The sequence below is a fragment of the Rattus norvegicus genome, chromosome 5, assembly GCF_021556685.1.
Source record: "Rattus norvegicus strain SHRSP/BbbUtx chromosome 5, alternate assembly SHRSP_T2T, whole genome shotgun sequence".
In the NCBI taxonomy this organism is placed as follows: Eukaryota; Metazoa; Chordata; class Mammalia; order Rodentia; family Muridae; genus Rattus; species Rattus norvegicus.
Genome location: NC_141538.1, coordinates 77,500,001 through 77,518,747, shown reverse-complemented (window position 1 = coordinate 77,518,747; position 18,747 = coordinate 77,500,001). Strand labels below are relative to the sequence as shown.

Sequence of the window (18,747 nt, the reverse complement as noted above, 5' to 3'; positions counted from 1 at the left end):
GTCCTGTGGGAAACAGAGACAGGAGGATCTGGAAGTTTGCTGACCACCAGCCTGGCTCTAAGTTCTGTAAGAGACCCTGTCTCAAAGGAATGCTGAAGAGCATGGTAGGGCAGATCACCTAGTGTCCCCCTCCAGCCATCAGGTACCCCAGTGCCCTGCTCCTCCCTCCACAGGAACTCTGTTACTATTGTCAGCCTACTGAAAACTCTAAGCAGATAGTACGTTCTTCCAAAATTTCCTAATTTGGCAGAAATGTTGAGGTTGACAGAACTGTCCCTTTGTGTCTCTTTCCTATTTCAAGATGCATGAACTAATTATTTACTGTAAGTAGAAACCTCCGTGCGTGCTCGCAGGATGCCTGCTCTGAGTGTGTGTCAGGGAAGTCCTCGAACCACCCTGACAGCAACTCCACAACCAGGTACCTCTCCTTATCCCCATCTCACAGATGAGGAAGCCCAAGGGCAAAGGCATCGCGCCAATACTAATGAAAAGACTAGAGTCCGAGCCTGGAAGCCATGCTTGTAACTACCCTCCCAGATTGTGCAAGGCCCTGGCTGCCTTCAAGAACCTGTCTTATGCACCATGCCCACTTGTTATCTTAGCCCGAGTCATGTCACATAAGGTCATGAGTGACCTTACTGTGTCCGACAACCTCCCCTCAGAGCAATCAGAGGTGAAATGGGAATAGCTCAAAGGAGCAATAGCGGTGCTCCCCAAAGTACTTGGTAGCCCCTCTACAAGGGCAGACATGCTCCACTGAGCCCTGGATTTCTTTTAGACACTGGTCACTCTGACCCATAACTCCCACCACTTGACTTTTTAACACCCAGATACAAACAGCTATCCGTAGAGTTCTGTAACCCTTATGCTTGCTTGTGTAAGGCTCCCTTGGCATGCTTGGGACCTGTAATGACCCTGAGAGGTCCCAAGGTGACTCCTAGTCACTGGGCAGCCTTGCAAACTCAAGCCAGGACAAACCCTTCCTCTCCACTAAGGGCCTTTCCATGGAGTTGTAAGGGCACTGTGCTATGTCTGTCTCTGAGACGGAAGTAGACAATTATAAATACCCAAGATTCTTAATTCTCTAGCTCTTTGTCACCTAGAACCAATGGAGACCAATGACACAGGTCCACGGGGATGTGTGTGTGATGGATCTGACAAGAATCAGTGTTTTTTACTAAAAGGCTTAACTTTGGGTCTCTAACAAAAATGGATCCCTGACTTGGGATCTTGGGGTGAGTCATATGTGAAGTTTAGCAAGGGCTTTTATGCAGCTCAAACAAGCCAACCTCAGTGGCATGGGTCAATCACAGGATGTTAGCCTCCTGGGACCCTAGGGCCCTCTTTTAACTGAAACCTTGGGGACTTATTGAAAAAGAAAAGGGATAAAAAGATGAATCCAAGGAAAAACCAACAGATATTTTCTCTAGGCCTACTCAGGATAAAAGAATGGGGTCAGGTGGAAGCCATCAACTTGCTAACTGAACCTGTAGGGAGAAAAGATGGTGTTGGGATAGGGGCAGAGGGAGTGAAAGAGAGAGGGAAACCTCGGGGAGGGGGAGGGGTGGGGGAGGGGGTGGAGGGAGAGAGGGAGAGAGAAGTTAAGCAAGATCTCAGAAAGTCCTGATTCTATAAGGAGCCGGATGTAGATCTCTCCTGAGAGACACAGCCAGAATACAGCAAATACAGAGGCAAATGCCAGCAACAAACCACTGAACTGAGAATAGGACCCCCGTTGAAGGAATCAGAGAAAGAACTGGAAGAGCTTGAAGGGGCTCGAGACCCCATATGTACAACAATGTCAAGCAACCAGAGCTTCCAGGGACTAAGCCACTACCTAAAGACTATACATGGACTGACCCTGGACTCTGACCTCATAGGTAGCAATGAATATCCTAGTAAGAGCACCAGTGGAAGGGGAAGCCCTGGGTCCTGCTAAGACTGAACCCCCAGTGAACTAGACTGTTGGGGGGAGGGCGGCAATGGGAGGAGGATGGGGAGGGGAACACCCATAAAGAAGGGGAGGGGGATGTTTGCCCGGAAACCGGGAAAGGGAATAACACTTGAAATGTATATAAGAAATACTCAAGTTAATAATAATAAAAAAAAAGAAAGAAAACTTCAAGCACAAAAATAAATCACTGCTAAAGGAAAAAAAAAAGTATATCCGAGCTCACGTACCTCTGAGCTCACCACTCTCCTCCGCCCAGGAGGATCCTATACCACTGACACAGAAAACCACTAGGCATCAGGGGAGGCCAGAGCTTCCCCAAACTCTTCCCCATCTCACTGTGTGGGTCTCTGGACGCTCGACTTTGCCATGGAGACACAGAGACTCGCCTCCACTTGTCAGAATGGAAGCAGTGTGTAGACCATTGTGTGAATTGTAAGGTTTTGTGCAGTTGCGAAGGGAGATTTTTGTCATTCCACTGAGTGTTCCTAATACACGAGGTAACTCCACATGGGGAAATGTGGGTTCCATTAGCATTCTGCATTTCAGTACATGTTGACACAGTCATGTTAGGGTCTTTTTTCATGGGGCCGTTACCCAAGAGCCTCTGTGGCATTTAGTCATTTTCACTCGTGCCCAAGAAAAACTCTCTCCCCCTTGGATACGGAAACATAAACACCTTCCCCAAAGTCAGCTTCCATTGAGACTGAACAACTTCTTCCCCAAGAGAATGTTACTCACTGGGTTAAAATTCGTACTGGCTGTTTCTGTGCCCTGAACCCAGGTTTGCAAGACTCTGAAGGATTTACATCCCGTGGTTTACTCAAGTTTCTCCAGTGCTACACAACCAGTCTGTTGTTGTCTCTGGTCCACACCTAGGCTGTAGGCCACCTGCACAGTGCCCTCATGAGAAAAGATGAGGTACTGCAGCCACCTTAGTTCATGGCCTGTTCTGTGGGTTGAACCCTGATTTTTGACGTTTAATGTTCCAACAGTTGTCTGATTCGGCCATCTCTGAAATGGTACAGGAGAGCAATGTCTACTCTATAAGCTTCTTGCTAGAGTTAAATGAGATGATGTATTTCTAAAAGGACTTCATGAGGGCTGGAGAGATGGGTTGGCAGTTGAGTTCTTTCTGTTGTTGGAGAGGACCCAGGTTCAGTTCCCAGTACCTACATCAGGTAGTGCATATCATTAGTGACTCCAGTTTCAAGAGATCCAACTACCTCTGGACTCCTCAGGCACATTCACTCATGTTGCACATAAACTCACACGTATACACATAAGTAAAATTTAAAAAGCAGTTTATGGGGGCTGGGAAGACAGCTCAGTGGGTAAGGTACACTGGCTGTGCCTGGAGCCCTGAGTTCAGATTCCCAGCACCCATGTAAAAAGCCAATCACAGGAGCACATGTCTATATCCCCACACTAGAGGGCAGAAACAGGAAGATCTCAGTGGTTGACTGGCTGGTCTAGCAAAATTAGGGAGCTCTAGGTTCAACAAGAAGCTCTGCCTCAGAAAAACAAATAGAAGACAAGAGAGACATCCACCATCCAGCTCTGTCCTCTATAATACATACAAAAGGCAAAGGCAAGTGCATCTACACACCCTTACATATACATGCACATAGATAACACATATATGTATATGCACATGCAACACACACATACATATGCATGCAGATACGAAATATGTATACCCACAAACACACAGGTAACACATACATACACACACATGCACAGATATACACAACACACATACACATGCATATAGAGAACATACAAATGTGTACACATAATAGATGCATATACACACATGTGTAGAGATAACACACATGTACACACACCACACACATGTACACATACCACACACATGTACAAACAACACACATGTACAAACAACACACATACACACAGATAACACACACATACACATGTATGTCCACATGCACACAGATAATACATATGCACACAAATAACACACACAACACACACATACACATCAAGATAATACACAGATGTATACACACAACACACACATACACATGCACACAAGTAGCACACAAATACACATATGATTCATACATACACACACTCGTGAACACATGTGCACACAGATAACATACATACACACACACCACACATATGCATGCACACAGATAACACACACACACACACACACACACACACACACACACTCTTCTGTCTTTAACCAGGTTCATGCTGCCAACTGACTTAACTTCTTGCCTTTTCCTTTCCCTCATTACTTGTTCCAAATAAAGATAAGCAAAAAAACAATAAACAAAAGTCCATGGTCATTGGGAAGGTTATGACGATAGCTTCAGTGTTACTTCATCCACCCTCCAAACCTTGTTCACGTGACTGCTCTTGGGGTCAGGGGTGGGGCTGCTGTTCCACATGCCTTGAGCCTGGCTTCCGTGTCTCATATGTGAGGTCATGGGCACTGTCCTAAATTCTTCATCCACAATAATTGTTCACATGCTCTCCCAATTCATCCCTGACTATAAGCAACTTTGTGTTTAATTGAGGAGAGCACTTAACCCAAGGGCTTGTTAAAAGAACAATGTTCAGGGAACGGTGATGTGGAATTCCTTTCCCCTCTTCACACTGTTGCCAGAAGCACTTGTTGGTTCTAAGGGTATAGATAGCTGTATATTATTATTATTATTATTATTATTATTATTATTATTATTGTATTCCTAGAGATGAAAGGGCCATGAAGGAGGAAAGACACTTGCCAAGGATGGAGTTGCTCTTCTTTTGATGGGACACGAAAGCCTTCCAATCTCATTGATTAGTCTCAGGCCTGACTTAGCAGATTCAGTGGCACCGCCGCACCCAGTTAGCCATCCACACTAGGTGATTCCCACAGATGATCATGCAGCAGCTATCCGGGTGCCCTGGGCGACACCTGACCTTTCAAACATTAAGCTTGGGGCTGGGAGTGGAGGCACACACTTTTAATCCCAGAACTCCAGAAGCTCTGACAGGTCTGCATAGTATGTACCAGGCCAGACAGGGCTACCTAATGAGATGCCCACCCCCTTTTAAAATTAAGCCCCCAATTAAGACCTTCCTTGGGTTGTTATCAGCATTGGTGATACCTAGGGTGGAGACACTCCACAGAACCCTGCTGAATGAGCAGATGAATGGACCCTCGGATCCCAATCCTGGCTGCAGAATAAGTGATTTCAGAGTTGAAATGGAAAACAGAGCTGCCCCATGTTCAGCAATGTAGACAAGAGCTGAGGCCTCTGAATGAACATCACCCCATGGCAAATGTGGGCCAAAGTGCCTCACTTTCCTAGTCTTCAAAAGAAGAGACAAACTCCTGGGCCCATTTTATAGAGAGAAAAACTGAGGCTCAAACTCAAGACTGAGCAAAACCCAAGTAAGTGAAGATATGGAGAGTTATTCTCTTCCCTTTTATCTCCAGAGGGACTTCAGGCATGTCAAGCTCTGGGGAAAGATTGTGAATGTCTCAGAACCCCCTGAGAATTCTGGGAAAGGGGCCAAGAGAGGCAAAGTTTGCTGAATCTGGAAAGCGTGTGGACTAAGCCAAAATGTGGCATAAAATTACGTACTGATTGTAGCCACAAGTCCACCATTGCTGCTCTCTTCTCTCTTAGCACTCTGTCTCTCTCCATTTCTTTCCCTCTCTCTCCCCCTCTCTCTCCCTTCCTCCCTCTCTCTCTCTCTCTCTCTCTCTCTCTCTCTTTCTCTGTCACACACACACACACACACACACACACACACACACATTCAGTCACAGTGATAACATTTAAAAAATCTTCCCTAACAGATGTTGATCCCCACCCTCCATTCCTGAGACTCCTCAACAACTCCTCAGGTTTGCAGGATGAACTCAGTCCCACAACTGAACAGGCATGGGTGGGCGTTTACCTTTTTATCTGCTCAAGAGAACACTGAGGGCCCCCCTAGACCATTGTTGAAAACTGCCTTGTCTGTGGCTGAGATTACTCAAGCCTACTTCGAAGGGGCTGGCTCCGGTGTTAGCTGCCATTGGCACTGTGCTCAGAAAGTGAGTCCTTTCATGGAGTCAGCTGTCCCTCAGGCATGCAGGGACACTGGTCATGCAGAGGCAGAAAATGCAACAACTGTTACAAACGGCCATCAGCAGCCCATGGAGTGCTTGAGTGTTCTCTGGAGCAGGCACTTGTCAACAGTTGAAGCAGCCCTTTATCCAGTGACACAAAACCCCCACCAGCTCCATGGCACCATTCGGAGCAAATTCAAGACAGTCAGTCACACTGCCTTGACACTGACTTTAGAATCCATGAGCAACTTCATTAACCATCAAAATGTGCATCCACTGTGTGGAAAGGGAAGAAAGGGACAAACGGCCTCCTTGAGTCCAAGGATCAAGTTCAAAGACAGCCTCAGAAGCCAAGCTCTGTACTGCTCTGTACGCACAGCTCTCTCTATGGCATAATCAGAAGAGTTTGAGAAAGGGGCTTGCTGAGCTACTGAGTCTACATCAAAAGTCCCTAAAACGAGAAAGGCCTGCATGCAATTTGCCAATGAAGACTCCACCATCCAAAGGCATTTGAAAACGTTTTCATACATCCGACGCTTCCAAAGCATTACACAGTATTTCTCCAACAAATTTATGTGTTTCCAGGGAACTCTTGGAGCACAGGGGAAAAAGTACTTAGGTGAAAGAATGTCTGCAGATCCTTTCGTGCCAACATTCTAGGAGACCTCCTTTAATTTGCCATTATTTCGTAGAGCGCCAGTAACCATTCCCTCATCCGCAGAGGAGATATATAATCCAGCTGTGGTGGCTCCAGTGAAAACCACATCTGTGGAACACTGGCAGAACTGGCCAGGCCTCTCCAGTTGAGGCAGTGTCAGACAGCTCTTGTCTGAACCCAATATGCACATGGTACAGTACTCTGAAAGTGCAGAACTTTGCCAAAACCGGATGCTCCTTTGTATGCCGAACCAATGGTTTTCAGATAACCCACACCGATGAAAAAGAGACCCTCCTCAAATATGACTTCCAATCCCCAGCTGTCAGATGCCCCTGCCCTCTCTAGGGTAGTGGCCTGTGCCAGAGGCCTTGTTAATGTCAAACAGAGGAAGAAAACTGGCACTCCTGCATTCTGGGGGGGGGGGGGACGTTCTTCCTCGAAGCTGGCTGGCTAGCCGGCTAGGAAGAGGAAGATTGCTACCATGGGTCACCATTCTCTCCCTTCTCTGGAGTTGGAAGGCAGCGTACTAAAGGGCACTGGGTAATAATACTCCAGGAGTCCCCGCAACACACACACACACACACACACACACACACACACACACACACACACACCACTTACTATTCCCTCTGTTTAGTCTATCTCTAAAGCACGGCAGCAAGCATCTTATTTCTGAGCCAATTTTCCATGTTCAGATCTTCCTAGTCCCAAGTGTGCCCCCGGGGTTTAGTCTACAGACATATAAAGGCAAAAGGCAGCATCGCCAAGCCTGGACAGACTTTCACCCCAGCACAGGGCCTGAGGCTACCGGGCTGGCATGTCCCTGGCCCTGAGCCCACAGGTCCCTGTCCACCCCAGACAATAGAACAAGAAAATGAAATGAAAAGTGGACTTACTGCTATGGCTTGCAGCCTCTCCTTGTGCAATTCCGCCTCTGCCATCCTGGAGAAGGGCACACGGGCAGGGGAAGAAGGAAGAAAAACAAAACACACGCTGTAGTCACCCAAGATGATGAAAGGGCACCCGTGGGGGACTCAACTGGATCCCGGGGACAGCCTAAGGGCGCGTGGGGTCTGCTCCTGGGGGGCGGGTAAAGCTGTGCGCACGGCTGGCTCAGAGCTCAGCCTCGGTCTCCACCGGCGCGGCCGCCTGGCTGCGCCCCAGCGCCGCCGCGAACTGCAAGATCCCAGTCTCAACCGCCACCGCCACCACCGGCCGCGCCAGCCGGGGACGTGGGCCGCCGGCAGCCTCCGGGAGAGCGCGCTCCGCCGCGCTAGGTCCCCGCCCTGACGTCTCCGCGCCTCGCTCCGCCCCTGGGGTGTGGGGGACCCGTGGCTGCTGCTCGTCGCTCGCGAGTGGGGCACCTGGGGTGCTTGTGATTAGCGAGCTGGGGGGTTGGGGGCGCACAGCTGGTGCGCCTCGGTGGCCGCGCGCGCTGCGCTCAGGGTCTAGACAAGACCAGGCGGCGCCTCTGCTCTGAGCAGAGATGCCAGCAGAAGGGGCCTTTGGCAGAACGCGGGCCCCAGCACGTGTCCTTACATGCCGGCTGCGGCCACCCAGTATCCCCAGAGCCTTCTAGCTGGCTCCAGATGCTTGGGCTCCACGTGGGGGACATTTCCAATAGATAAATGCAGTCTTGTCCACGTGCTTCCGATGGTAGGGCCCTCAAGGGCAGGGTTTATTACCAGATAGGCCACCCTTCTGGTGACTCACCGACTATAGACAGCTCAGAGTTTGAAGCCCTGGGTGTCTTCCTGGACAACCAAATACCTCTGAGCCTCAGTTTCCTTATCTGAAAAGAAGTGAAGGAGTGCAAATGACCTGGTAGAGGCTTCCTTAAAAATGATTGTGGCTAGGAGCCTGCGAAGATACCTCAGTGGGTAAAGCACTTAAGAGTAAGGATTGAAGTTCATGTTCCCAGTTCCCGCGTAAAAGTCAACTGTCATGGGAGCCCCTGAAGTATGAGGGAAGCCCACCAACTTCAGGTCAGGCACTAAACTCTAAAGCTCCTCTGATGACAGGGACGTGTTGTCAACACAGCCCCTCCCCCCCGCAAGAAAACCATGCTAACAAGAAATGATCCTTTCCCATACAGCTATGTATTAAAAGGATACCAAAAGGAGTGATGGGTGACAGAGGCTAGGAATCCAGCTCAATTGTAGAGTGCTCGCCTAGCCCGTATTGAATCAGTCCTGGGTCGGATTCTTGGGAATCGGGGTGGGGACAGGAATGATGGTGCCGAAGGAGTTGAACGTACTTAAAGTCACCAAACTGTATACTTAAAAATGGCTGAAACAGCAAATTGTGTACTATGTATATTTAACACCAATTGGTTTTCACCAAAGGAGGGTGGAAGTAGAGATGAGAAAGGGGCGTGGTAACTCTTCAGGGGCCATCATTTGCAAAGCTCTGAATGTTAAAGCAGAAGAATTAGGGTTGGGACACAGTACTTAGTGTCACAGCTAAAGAGCTGAGAGTGGCCACCATGAGAAATCAAACGAGGGAGAAAGTCAGCCAAGGACACAGATGAAGTAGAAGATCCGAAGAGCAGAAGGGAAAACCGGGAGACTTTCTCCAAAAGCCGCAGCAAGAGGACAGGAAACTACGTCGGGATCATGTGCTTCTGTGTGGTTCAGGGCAAAGTAGGCTGAGGAGAGGCTATAGGCTGAGGAGAGGCTATAGGCTTCGGGAGTGAGGAGCTGGAGAGCAGTTATTCCAGAGCAGGAATTGCTTAGGAGTAAGAAAGATACAATGTGGAAAGTATGCTGCAGTATCAACTACCTTTTCCAGATCTTAGGGAGTGCAGAAGGAACAGGAAGGTAGTCAATAGAGAGAAGCATTTTTAGATTAGAAAGAATAGAGAGTGCCTGGCTATCAAAGGGAATATTAGGCCTGAGAGATGCTAGAGAAAAGGAAAATACACATTAGTCAGGGTGGTCTCAGGCTGGACCAGAGGGCATTCCTGTTAGCACCCCTCACCAGTTCCACCTTGGAATGAGGAAGAATGCAGCAGAAAATGAGGGAGGAATGGGGAGGGACAGGAAGAAATTTTGAGTTGGAATTCTATAGAGTAGCTGGAAGCTTCACCTTAGTTGGCTTGGCAACTAAGTGACTGACGCCGATGGAATTGGAGGATGGTATATCTGAATGCTTGAAATGATTTAGAAAGGAAACGTGGGCAATGGGGGACACTAAAATATGGATTCTGGGATTGGATTGCTCAGCTAAGAGCAATGGTAGCTCTTCCAGGGGGCCCAGATTCCATTCCCAACACCCACACGGCAGCTCACACCTGAGATTCCAGTCCCAGAGAATCTGATGCCCTCTTCTGGCCTCTGTGAGCACTGCACACATGTGGTGTCCAGACATAATATTAAGACAAATGTGTATTTTAAAAAAAATGGGGGGGCTGGGGATTTAGCTCAGTGGTAGAGTGCTTACCTAGGAAGCACAAGGCCCTGGGTTCGGTCCCCAGCTCCGAAAAAAAGAACCAAAAAAAAAAAAAATGGGATCATAGGCAGCCATCTGTATTAGAGTTTTATAACCATGTGCACAGATTTAAATTTCTATATGGCAAGTTGGGAACTACAGATGGACTTTGAGTCATTTTGTTAATGAAATTTACAGGACTGAAGACTCAATGACCAATTGTGCGTACTTCCTCAGTGGTTTTTAAAGCATCTGAGACCCACTACTCCAAGACTATGCTCGCCCAGAACTGAAGATTGCCAAAGCAGGTACATCAAAAAGTCAAAGAAGGGAGAAAGTTAGGATGCCTGACACTGGGTTCGAGCCAGTTAGGAAGTGAGGCAGACACAGATTATTTTTAGCTGCCAAACTGATGAACCCTTTCCAATCTTTGGGAGGATTCCCACATTTAAACCATATGAGAAGCAAGCCACATCTCATCACAGAAGTGGGGAAATGCCAGACACCTGCTCCCCCAGATCTCCCGGAAGCTATGCATGGCCTGCAATCTGGATTTAACCAAACACGTGCACCTACCAGGACGTTTGAAGACAGCATTTTTGAGAATTTTTCAGGCTGGTAACTTATTTTTGGTCTTGTCCATGACCTAAGCCTCTTCTATAGCTTCCTCAACTATTCTTCAAGCTACCGAATGCAAGGAGAGTGCCCTTCTTTTCTCCATTTATCAACCAGAATCCACTTCAGTTGCTTGTAACTAAAGACCCCCTAGTGAAAGAGGAAGACACGTAAACTGTATGGCTGAGGCTCAGCCATCGAGCAGAAGGAGACTATTTTCTCTCCAACACTGTTCCCTTCCAATCTAAGTTCTAGCATTTGGAAACCATTGAGCCCACCATAAACAAAGACATTTATAACCTAAATAATGTCTATTTTTAAAGACAGGGTCTCATGGAGCCCAGTCCAGCCTCAAACTCACGATGTAGCTGTGGATGGCCTTGAATTACTTATCCTTCGTCTTCCATCTCTCTGCTGCCAAGATTCCAGCCACACACCACCATGCCTGGCATATGGGAACTTAGGGAGCCAACATTGTGCATGCTAAGCAAACACTCCATCAAGTAAGCTACACCCCAATATACATTCATATTGTAGCTAGTCAATGCTAGGTATTAAGTGATTGCGTGATGTTACAGAGGTTTGACAGTCCAGTGCCACAACTCTACTGGCTACTATTTCCCTTCCAAACATTTGAAATTTGGTATTAGATATTACAGAGGTGCATAATCTGTATCACAAATCAGTGGCTATGGCTGGGATATTAAGTTGTGCTGTCTAGCATGATCCAGGGAGCGGGATGGTTTCTTTGATAGATGTGGCACTGTAAATCATCACACAGACTGAATCCAGAATGGTAGATATGCAGAATAAATGTTTTGCTGATAGACGTTTCGGGAATCTCTGTCAGGACAGGAGTCTTCTGGGAACTGCAAATGAGCACAGACTATTTTTCCTGTGGGGAAAATAGGAGCTTGGTAAGCCAAGAGAGGAATGACTTTCCAAAGGCCATCCTTTAAGAAAAAGTCAATGTTCTGTTGGGGACTAGATAGGAGTGTGAAAATTATTAACAACCTGAAGGTGTCATTACACAAAAGTGATTCTAGGGCATGCCAGCATCTCCTGAAACTTTGCCTGGACTCTCTTTTGAATGAGATCACTTAAGACTACATGGTCATTGAAAGCCTATGTAATATGTAGGATGGGGATGTCGAAGGGGAAGGGGGTTTGAGAGCTGAAAGGATAACGGGGTGTGTGCCCAATCAGAGTACATTATACAAATGCATGGACATGTCATCGTTAAGCCTCTTGTATAATTAATACATATTATCTTTCAAAGTACATAATGGCTACACAGCATCCAAAGGAGGAAACCCACACTTGGTATGCCCTTGGCTCCTCTGGTTCTCAGAGCTTTGATGGGCCTTCAAGGATGCGCTGTTTTCCTCTGTGGATTCAAATGATAGGAATACATAGGGAGTCCCCGTGGAGCAAGAAGACAGAGAAAGGTTAAGGTGTCAAATGCCAGAGTGTGAGAGAAAGTAGGTTGAAGCTACTTAAGTACAACCAGAGACTAAGCACAGCAGATTTGGTGGAAGTTCACTAGGCGTGAGCATCAGTGTCTAGTAGATGGCTTCTTTTTCTACTGGTTGGCTTTGACAATGGCACTTTCATTTGACTATGTGAGTTGCTAGAGTGAACTGGGTGGCATAAAGACAGTAAACAGGAGTTAGTGTTAGATGTTTAAGCATCACTCACATGTACCTCACTCCAATGTATTTGTAGACAATATTGTACTATTTGTAAGTCAGCTCAGAACAGTCTTGTTAATAAAAGCTTTGGAAAATGGAATTAGGAAGTAGGAGGTAGGCATGACATAGAATAGACATGAGCTGTAAAGACAAGTTGGAATCTTGGGCATCTCATAAGAATGTTGTGAGAAATAGGATGACAGATGTCAAGGGTTCGTATGGGCCACAGTTGGTGCTTCAGATACGGTGGGTCTTAAGGACTCGGTGTAATCATTGCTACAGTCAAAGGTCCAGAGACCAGATTGATTCAATGACTTGGTTTTATCCAAACATCATTTTAATGCATTTTTTAAATGAAAAAGAGATGGCCTATCAATATTCTTTATGATTTCATTTTATGTATATGAGGTTTTGAATGCATGCATGCCCACAAACCACGAGAGCGAATGTATCTTTAGAGGCTAGAAAAAGTCATCAGAATCTCTGGAACTGAGCTACCACGTGAGTGTTGAGAATCAAACGCAGGTCCTCAGAAAGAGTTGAAAGTGGCTCTTAACCAATGAGTCATCTTTCAAGCTCCAGATATTTCTTTTTGGGATTCTCCTCCTAATGGTTAATGTATACCTATCATCATCTTTTGGAATCAGTTAATTAAATAAGTCTACATAAGAAGATCCTTGCATTTTTTTCCCGCCTCCACTTTCTGAATGGGTATACAAGTGTATGATACTGTCCCTCCTTTTACATGGTGCTGATGACTGAACCCAGGGCTTTAAGCACACAAGGCAAGCATTCTACCAACTGAGTTACATCACCAGCCCTAGAAAAGAATTCTTAAGTGGTCCAAAGAGAAAATGGGCAAATAATTATTTTTGGGTATTTGGGGAAAGAGCCCATGACTGTATAGTAAAAGCGCCCAGCTGTAGAGCTGATTCCAGGTCAAGGGTGAATTAGTTAAAAACTAGAAAGATCTCTGGAAAGGTCAGATCTACCCTAGCCTGGTGATCTGATGCCACTAGACACAGTTGGGTCATTGGCTTCACAGAGAGCTTAGAAGCCAGTCCAGTTTGTCCTAGCACAATGCCTATGATGTGCCCTGTCAGCATGGAATCCCTTTTTGTAGTGTGGTCATCGACACTTTCATTATTGTCCATGATTCCATAATGACCCGTGCATTCTACAAGTCAGCACTGCTGACCAGGGGATAGATTTCCTGCAGGCTTGGCAGTGGGGAGATTGTGGCCTGGCCATGCAATTCTGTCTGATCCAATGGCTGGGGAACCAACAACCACCAACAGAGGCTGTCTCCTCTTGATGCCCATTTCATTCAGGGGAGTCAACCAGACAGTCTCAAAAGTCACATCCTTACCAACGCACCACCACTGCTCCCCGGACAAGCTATCTTTCTCCAGAGAAGCTTGGAATAGAAAGACATGAGACAGAAGCTTAAATCCAGACTCTGACTCTTATGCTAACTGCTGCTGAGTATGACCACATACCAGTCAGTTCTGTGCTCTAGCCTTTCTCTCTACCTGCACATCAGGGATGGGTTCTTTGTAGACTAGGAGTAGGGAGAGCTAGTTACCTACCTGCTTCTTGCTAGAACTGTGGGACAACAGGCCAGGATGAAGGTAAGATTCCAAAGTCAGTGGCCTAGTTAGCTTTCTATGCTGTGATAAAACACCATGACCCAGAGGAGTTTGGGAACAAAGGGATTTATTTCATTCCAAACTTCCAGGTCATGGCCCATCATGAAAGGAAGTCAGGGCAAGAACTCAAGCAGGGCAGAACTGGAGGCAGGAACTGTGGGAGAGATTGTGGATGAATGCTGGTTACTGGCTGGGCTCCCATGGCTTGCTTATCCTGCTTTCATATACTACCCAGGGCCTTCTACCCAGGAGTGGATCTGCCCCTGACAGGCTGGACCCTGTCAATCATCAGCCAGAAAAAAAATGTCCCCATAAACTTGCTTACAGGTGATCTGATGGAGACATTTCTTTTCCACTTGAAGTTCCCTTTTCCCAAATGACTCTAGCTTCTGTTAAATTGACAGAGTACTAATCAGCACAGTTAGTGACTTGGGGATGCGACTTCTGGAGGCATGTTTGTGGCACTGCACAGGTTCAGTTTAGTAGGATAAAAGCCTGTGCCTTTACATAAGACGAAAAGGTGCTTTGAGCTCTGGATAGGTCTCTAAGAGAACTGAACCAGGAAAGGGAAATTATAATGGGCATCTGGGGCTTTCTTTGACTCCTGGATGACCCCTAAGTCATAAGTAACTAAAGACAAATAGCCCTACCTCCTGGTCTCCCCATTTAGTGAGCTTAAGGAAATGTAGAAAAGGCTATAGTGGTCTGAGGATGCAACTGGAGAAACAGAGAAAGGCAGGGAAAGAAACAGAAAATCTTGATTCTGTTTTGGGCCTGTTGTGTGCATGCCAAGCCTATATTTGAACGCTATTTGGCATGCACTTGTTTCCACGTGTTCTCCTTTCTGCATTCATTCAAGGGCTAAATTTATCCCACTAGAGGGGAAGGCATACTTGAGGAGGTGGGGAGAAAAAGTTGTAGACACAAAGGCAGCTGCCTGTTGGGGAGCCAGAAGCACCAGGGAGCTCCCTGGAAAAAGGCAGGGAGCCAGCCCTCCAAGGGAATCTTCCCCACACACTGAGCACAGGTCCCAAGCCCTGACAATGGAAGGCATCCAGGCTCCTAGGAGAGGTACGGGCAGGAACCAGACTCTAGATCTGGAGAAAGCAATTTTCAGACTCCCATGAGTGCCCAAGTCTGACCCAGCCCTTCAGGAAATGGAGATTTTGCAGCTCTCCATACCTCTCCTGGGACAGAGGTGTCTATCCCCAAAGTTGCTGATGAAAAGTTGACCTCTCCCCATCTCTCCCTGTTGGAAGTTCCACTGCAGTTGTGTGAGGAGCAGCTTGCTAGGGTGGGTACACGGAAGGAGAATGGGGTGTCCCGCTGCCAGGGTAGAATAGAATGCTGTGCAGCCATCACTAGGTAGAAGATGGCTGAGCCATGTTGGCGCTGGGGGGGGGGCTCCTGTGGTTGTTCTTTCTGTGTCTCCCTTCTTTGCATCCGGTTCCCCACTTTGCTCTCTAATTCCTTACCTCTCGCTCACCCCAAAGCCAGCTCCTGCTACAGCATCTTTGCAAATGGACAAGTCATTGTGAGAGGTAGCTTTTCCTTGTGACCAGAGTGTTCTCTGAGGGGGATTCAGCCTTTCCCGTAGTGTTCCTATAGAACAGGCTCTGTCTGAACTCTGCCTCCATATTTTGTGAGACACCCTTCTCTTTGTTAAGATAAGTGAGGGAAGGGTCCCCAAGACTCTTCTTTGTTTCAACTTCAACTAAGCCACCAAAGCCTCTTGCCAGAGTTTTCCCCCATATTTGGTCTGCAGAACCCTCTCCTCCTCCCCAGAGAACTTGACACCTTCTTCATCTGTTTGTAGCACTCCAAATTTGGTGCTTTCTCATACCATGAGCTATGCCTGGAATGTGGCCTCCCCCTCCTTCTTCTAACTTCCCAAGTCTCCTCTTGTTAACTTCACAGAGTTCCCAAAATCCCACCCACTCAGGATATGTCTGACTGTCCCTTGGGGAAGAAGTGGTTATCCCGCCTAATTCCCAACATAATGTGCCACTGGCAAACTCATGGCTCCACTTGTCACTCCTTCTTAACTCCAAGAACCATGAAGTCACAGCTTTGAAGGAGATCTTGTCGGGATCTTGTCCCACAAGCCACTGTGATGGTTGTTTGGAAGTAAGGAAGCTACTTAAGCTAGGAGGAGCCATAGATTAGACAAGCCTGGCCAAGAGATGGGGTTGGGAGGAGGGAGAGAGGGAGAGGGAGAGGGAGAGAAAGGGAGACAGAGACAGCAGTGTGTGTGGGTTTGCATGCCACAAAATGTATGTAGAGCTCAGAGGACAACTCCACAGAGACAGTCCTGTCTTCTCACCTCACATGGGTTCCAGGATTGAACCATGGCTGTAAGCCTTGGATCATCCAGAGTCAGGTGTCCTACCACTGAGTCATCTCACCAGTCTCTCTCTCTCTCAGTCTCTCTCTCTCTCAGTCTCTCTCTCTCTCTCTCTCTCTCTCTCTCTCTCTCTTTCTCTCTCTCTCTTTCTCTGTCCCCTCCTTTCTTTCTCTGTGTGTCTCTTTCTCTTTTCTTTTGATTTAAAAAAAATTTTTTTAACTTTCCATCCAAAAGAGAGCCACTAAGCTTTAAGGCAAAAACAGGTAGGGTTAGAATCCCATAGAGACTATGAGGAATAACAAGTTCTTTTCCCAGATGCAGGCAGCACTTCACACATAATTTCTAGAGTTTCAGGAACTCTCTGAATCCTCTGAAGGACTCACACTCTGGTTTAAGAACTCATGGACTTCTGGTTTAAGAAGCTAACAAAATCTCTTCTCCAGAACTTAGAATATTAGAGGACAAGGACAGTGGTGTTATCACTAAGAACCTGGATGCTTACCTTGGTCTTTCACGTCAGCCCATCAGAATGCTGACGTGGTCCCAGATCCAGCCAATGGGAGTTGGGCTGCCCACTCATTGTCTGTGCTCTAAGTGGGTCCTTGCTCCCAGTAACAACCTCTGGCAGAGAAAGACAAACAGTGGGGGAAAAGGCAGCAAATTCCCTCCCTAGGGAGGCTTCCTCCACTGATGTCCTCCCAACCAGAGCTTCCTATCACCCAGCCTAGGGTCCACCAGCCTTGGCTTCTCTGCAGCTTCTCAAAGCAAGAACACTTCTCCCTTTCTCTCTTACTTCCTAACATTAGCCTGGAACTGTTTTCTGTTCTAAGTGGAAACAAAAATAAAACAAAAAGAGAGCTCATTTAAGTAAAAGCCAGGGCAGCCTTGACACGGTAATCATATGGTTTGTCGATGTCTCTCTCAAGCCCTGTTAAGTTCCGCTTCATTAAGCACCATTATGAAGAGCTTCCAACACTCAAGCTCTCCTTTCCAAAGGCCTGCCCAGCTTTCTCCCCCAACTGCTGTTGGGGAAACTTCCAGCTGGGAACTTCCAGCCAAAATCCAAAGCTTGATTCAAAACCATTGGGATCTCAAAACCTTGGGCTTCCAAGGAAAACAGTCTGACACCGAATTAAAGGCGCTGTTAGCTTGGTTCAAGTCAAAACAAATGCAGCATTAATAAGGGGACAGCAGTCTTCCAAGGTGGTGACCCAATGAGGCAAGTGACAATAGGTATCTGGTTTCAAAACCCCAGCCCTCACCAACCTCAAAGCAGCCGAGATTTCACACTTGCCCTCTGAGCAAAGAAAAACCCAATACTTGATAATCTCATTATTGATAAAACAATGCAGCAGCCTTAGCCTCAAAAGCCAGTTATTTGATAAGAATATGACCATGGGAGTGGGCTGGGCCAAGACATGTGTTTGCCCTTGTACATTTTAACAAGAGCCAAACTGGTGTTTTTATGAGTTGTAATAAGACAGAGACAAATTGGCTCAAATAAAAATCTGAGTTTGCAAATATTTTTTCTAAATGGAGTAAAAGTTTGAACTGAAGACTTTTTAAAAATCTTAATTTTATAAATTTTTTTGCATTGAAGTGATTTTTTAAAATTTCATATGCACATGGGGCTAGGTCCCTGAGTCCATTCTAGGTGTTTGGCAAATATTTACTAATGTCATCTTCAGAACATCTCTAGGAAGACAACGCTGTTTTTCTACTTATCCCCATTTTTTGGAAGAGGAGGTTGAGGCACAGAGAGCCTGTGGTTGCCCAGCTTCTAAGTGGCATTTGTTATCATATCAGATGCTGAGCTTGCTGGAAGGAAGTGCCTTTGTGAGTCAACATATTCCTTCCTTTCCCTCATTCTTCTCTTCGTCTTCCTTTTCCCCCTCCCACCATCCCTCTTCCCATCTTGGCATACATATTGGTCAGTACTTTATATGAGATATTTTTGTCTTTTTTTTTTCTGGAATGAGTTGCTATTTTGCACTTACAAAAAAAGTCAGGGAAAGGAAACAGTGGCCCGAAGCAGAGAGATACCACTATAATATGGTGACTATTATCTTCAAAGACTTTCTGAAAAAAACTAAGCACAGGAAAGGGAGGGAGTATCATGGGTGCCAGTTTAGGTGTGGGAGGAAGGCTTGGCTACAAGAAGCATGAAGTCACACAAACACAAAGGGGGTGGGCGGTTTTCAGGCTGAGGACCAATGACCAGACAGCCTTTGAGATGTGACTGTGCTCTGGATGTTGGGCAAGCAGCAAGGATATCACCATGGAAGGGCAGGGCAAGAATGTGGGACAGGAAGCCATTGAATGGCTGAGCCAA

At 46.7% G+C, this 18,747-nt stretch overlaps 1 protein-coding gene across 17 annotated transcripts in view; it reads right to left on the bottom strand.

Moving 5' to 3' along the window:
• Positions 1 to 18,747, bottom strand: part of Palm2akap2 (PALM2 and AKAP2 fusion) — a 461,068-nt gene that overhangs the window by 320,824 nt on the left and 121,497 nt on the right. For 6 of the 17 annotated variants that reach the window (XM_087547942.1, XM_087547944.1, XM_087547946.1 and 3 more), the window contains exon 2: positions 7,584 to 7,629. In XM_087547942.1, the coding sequence (XP_087404068.1) occupies positions 7,584 to 7,629 (46 nt within the window). 17 annotated transcript variants of the gene reach the window in all.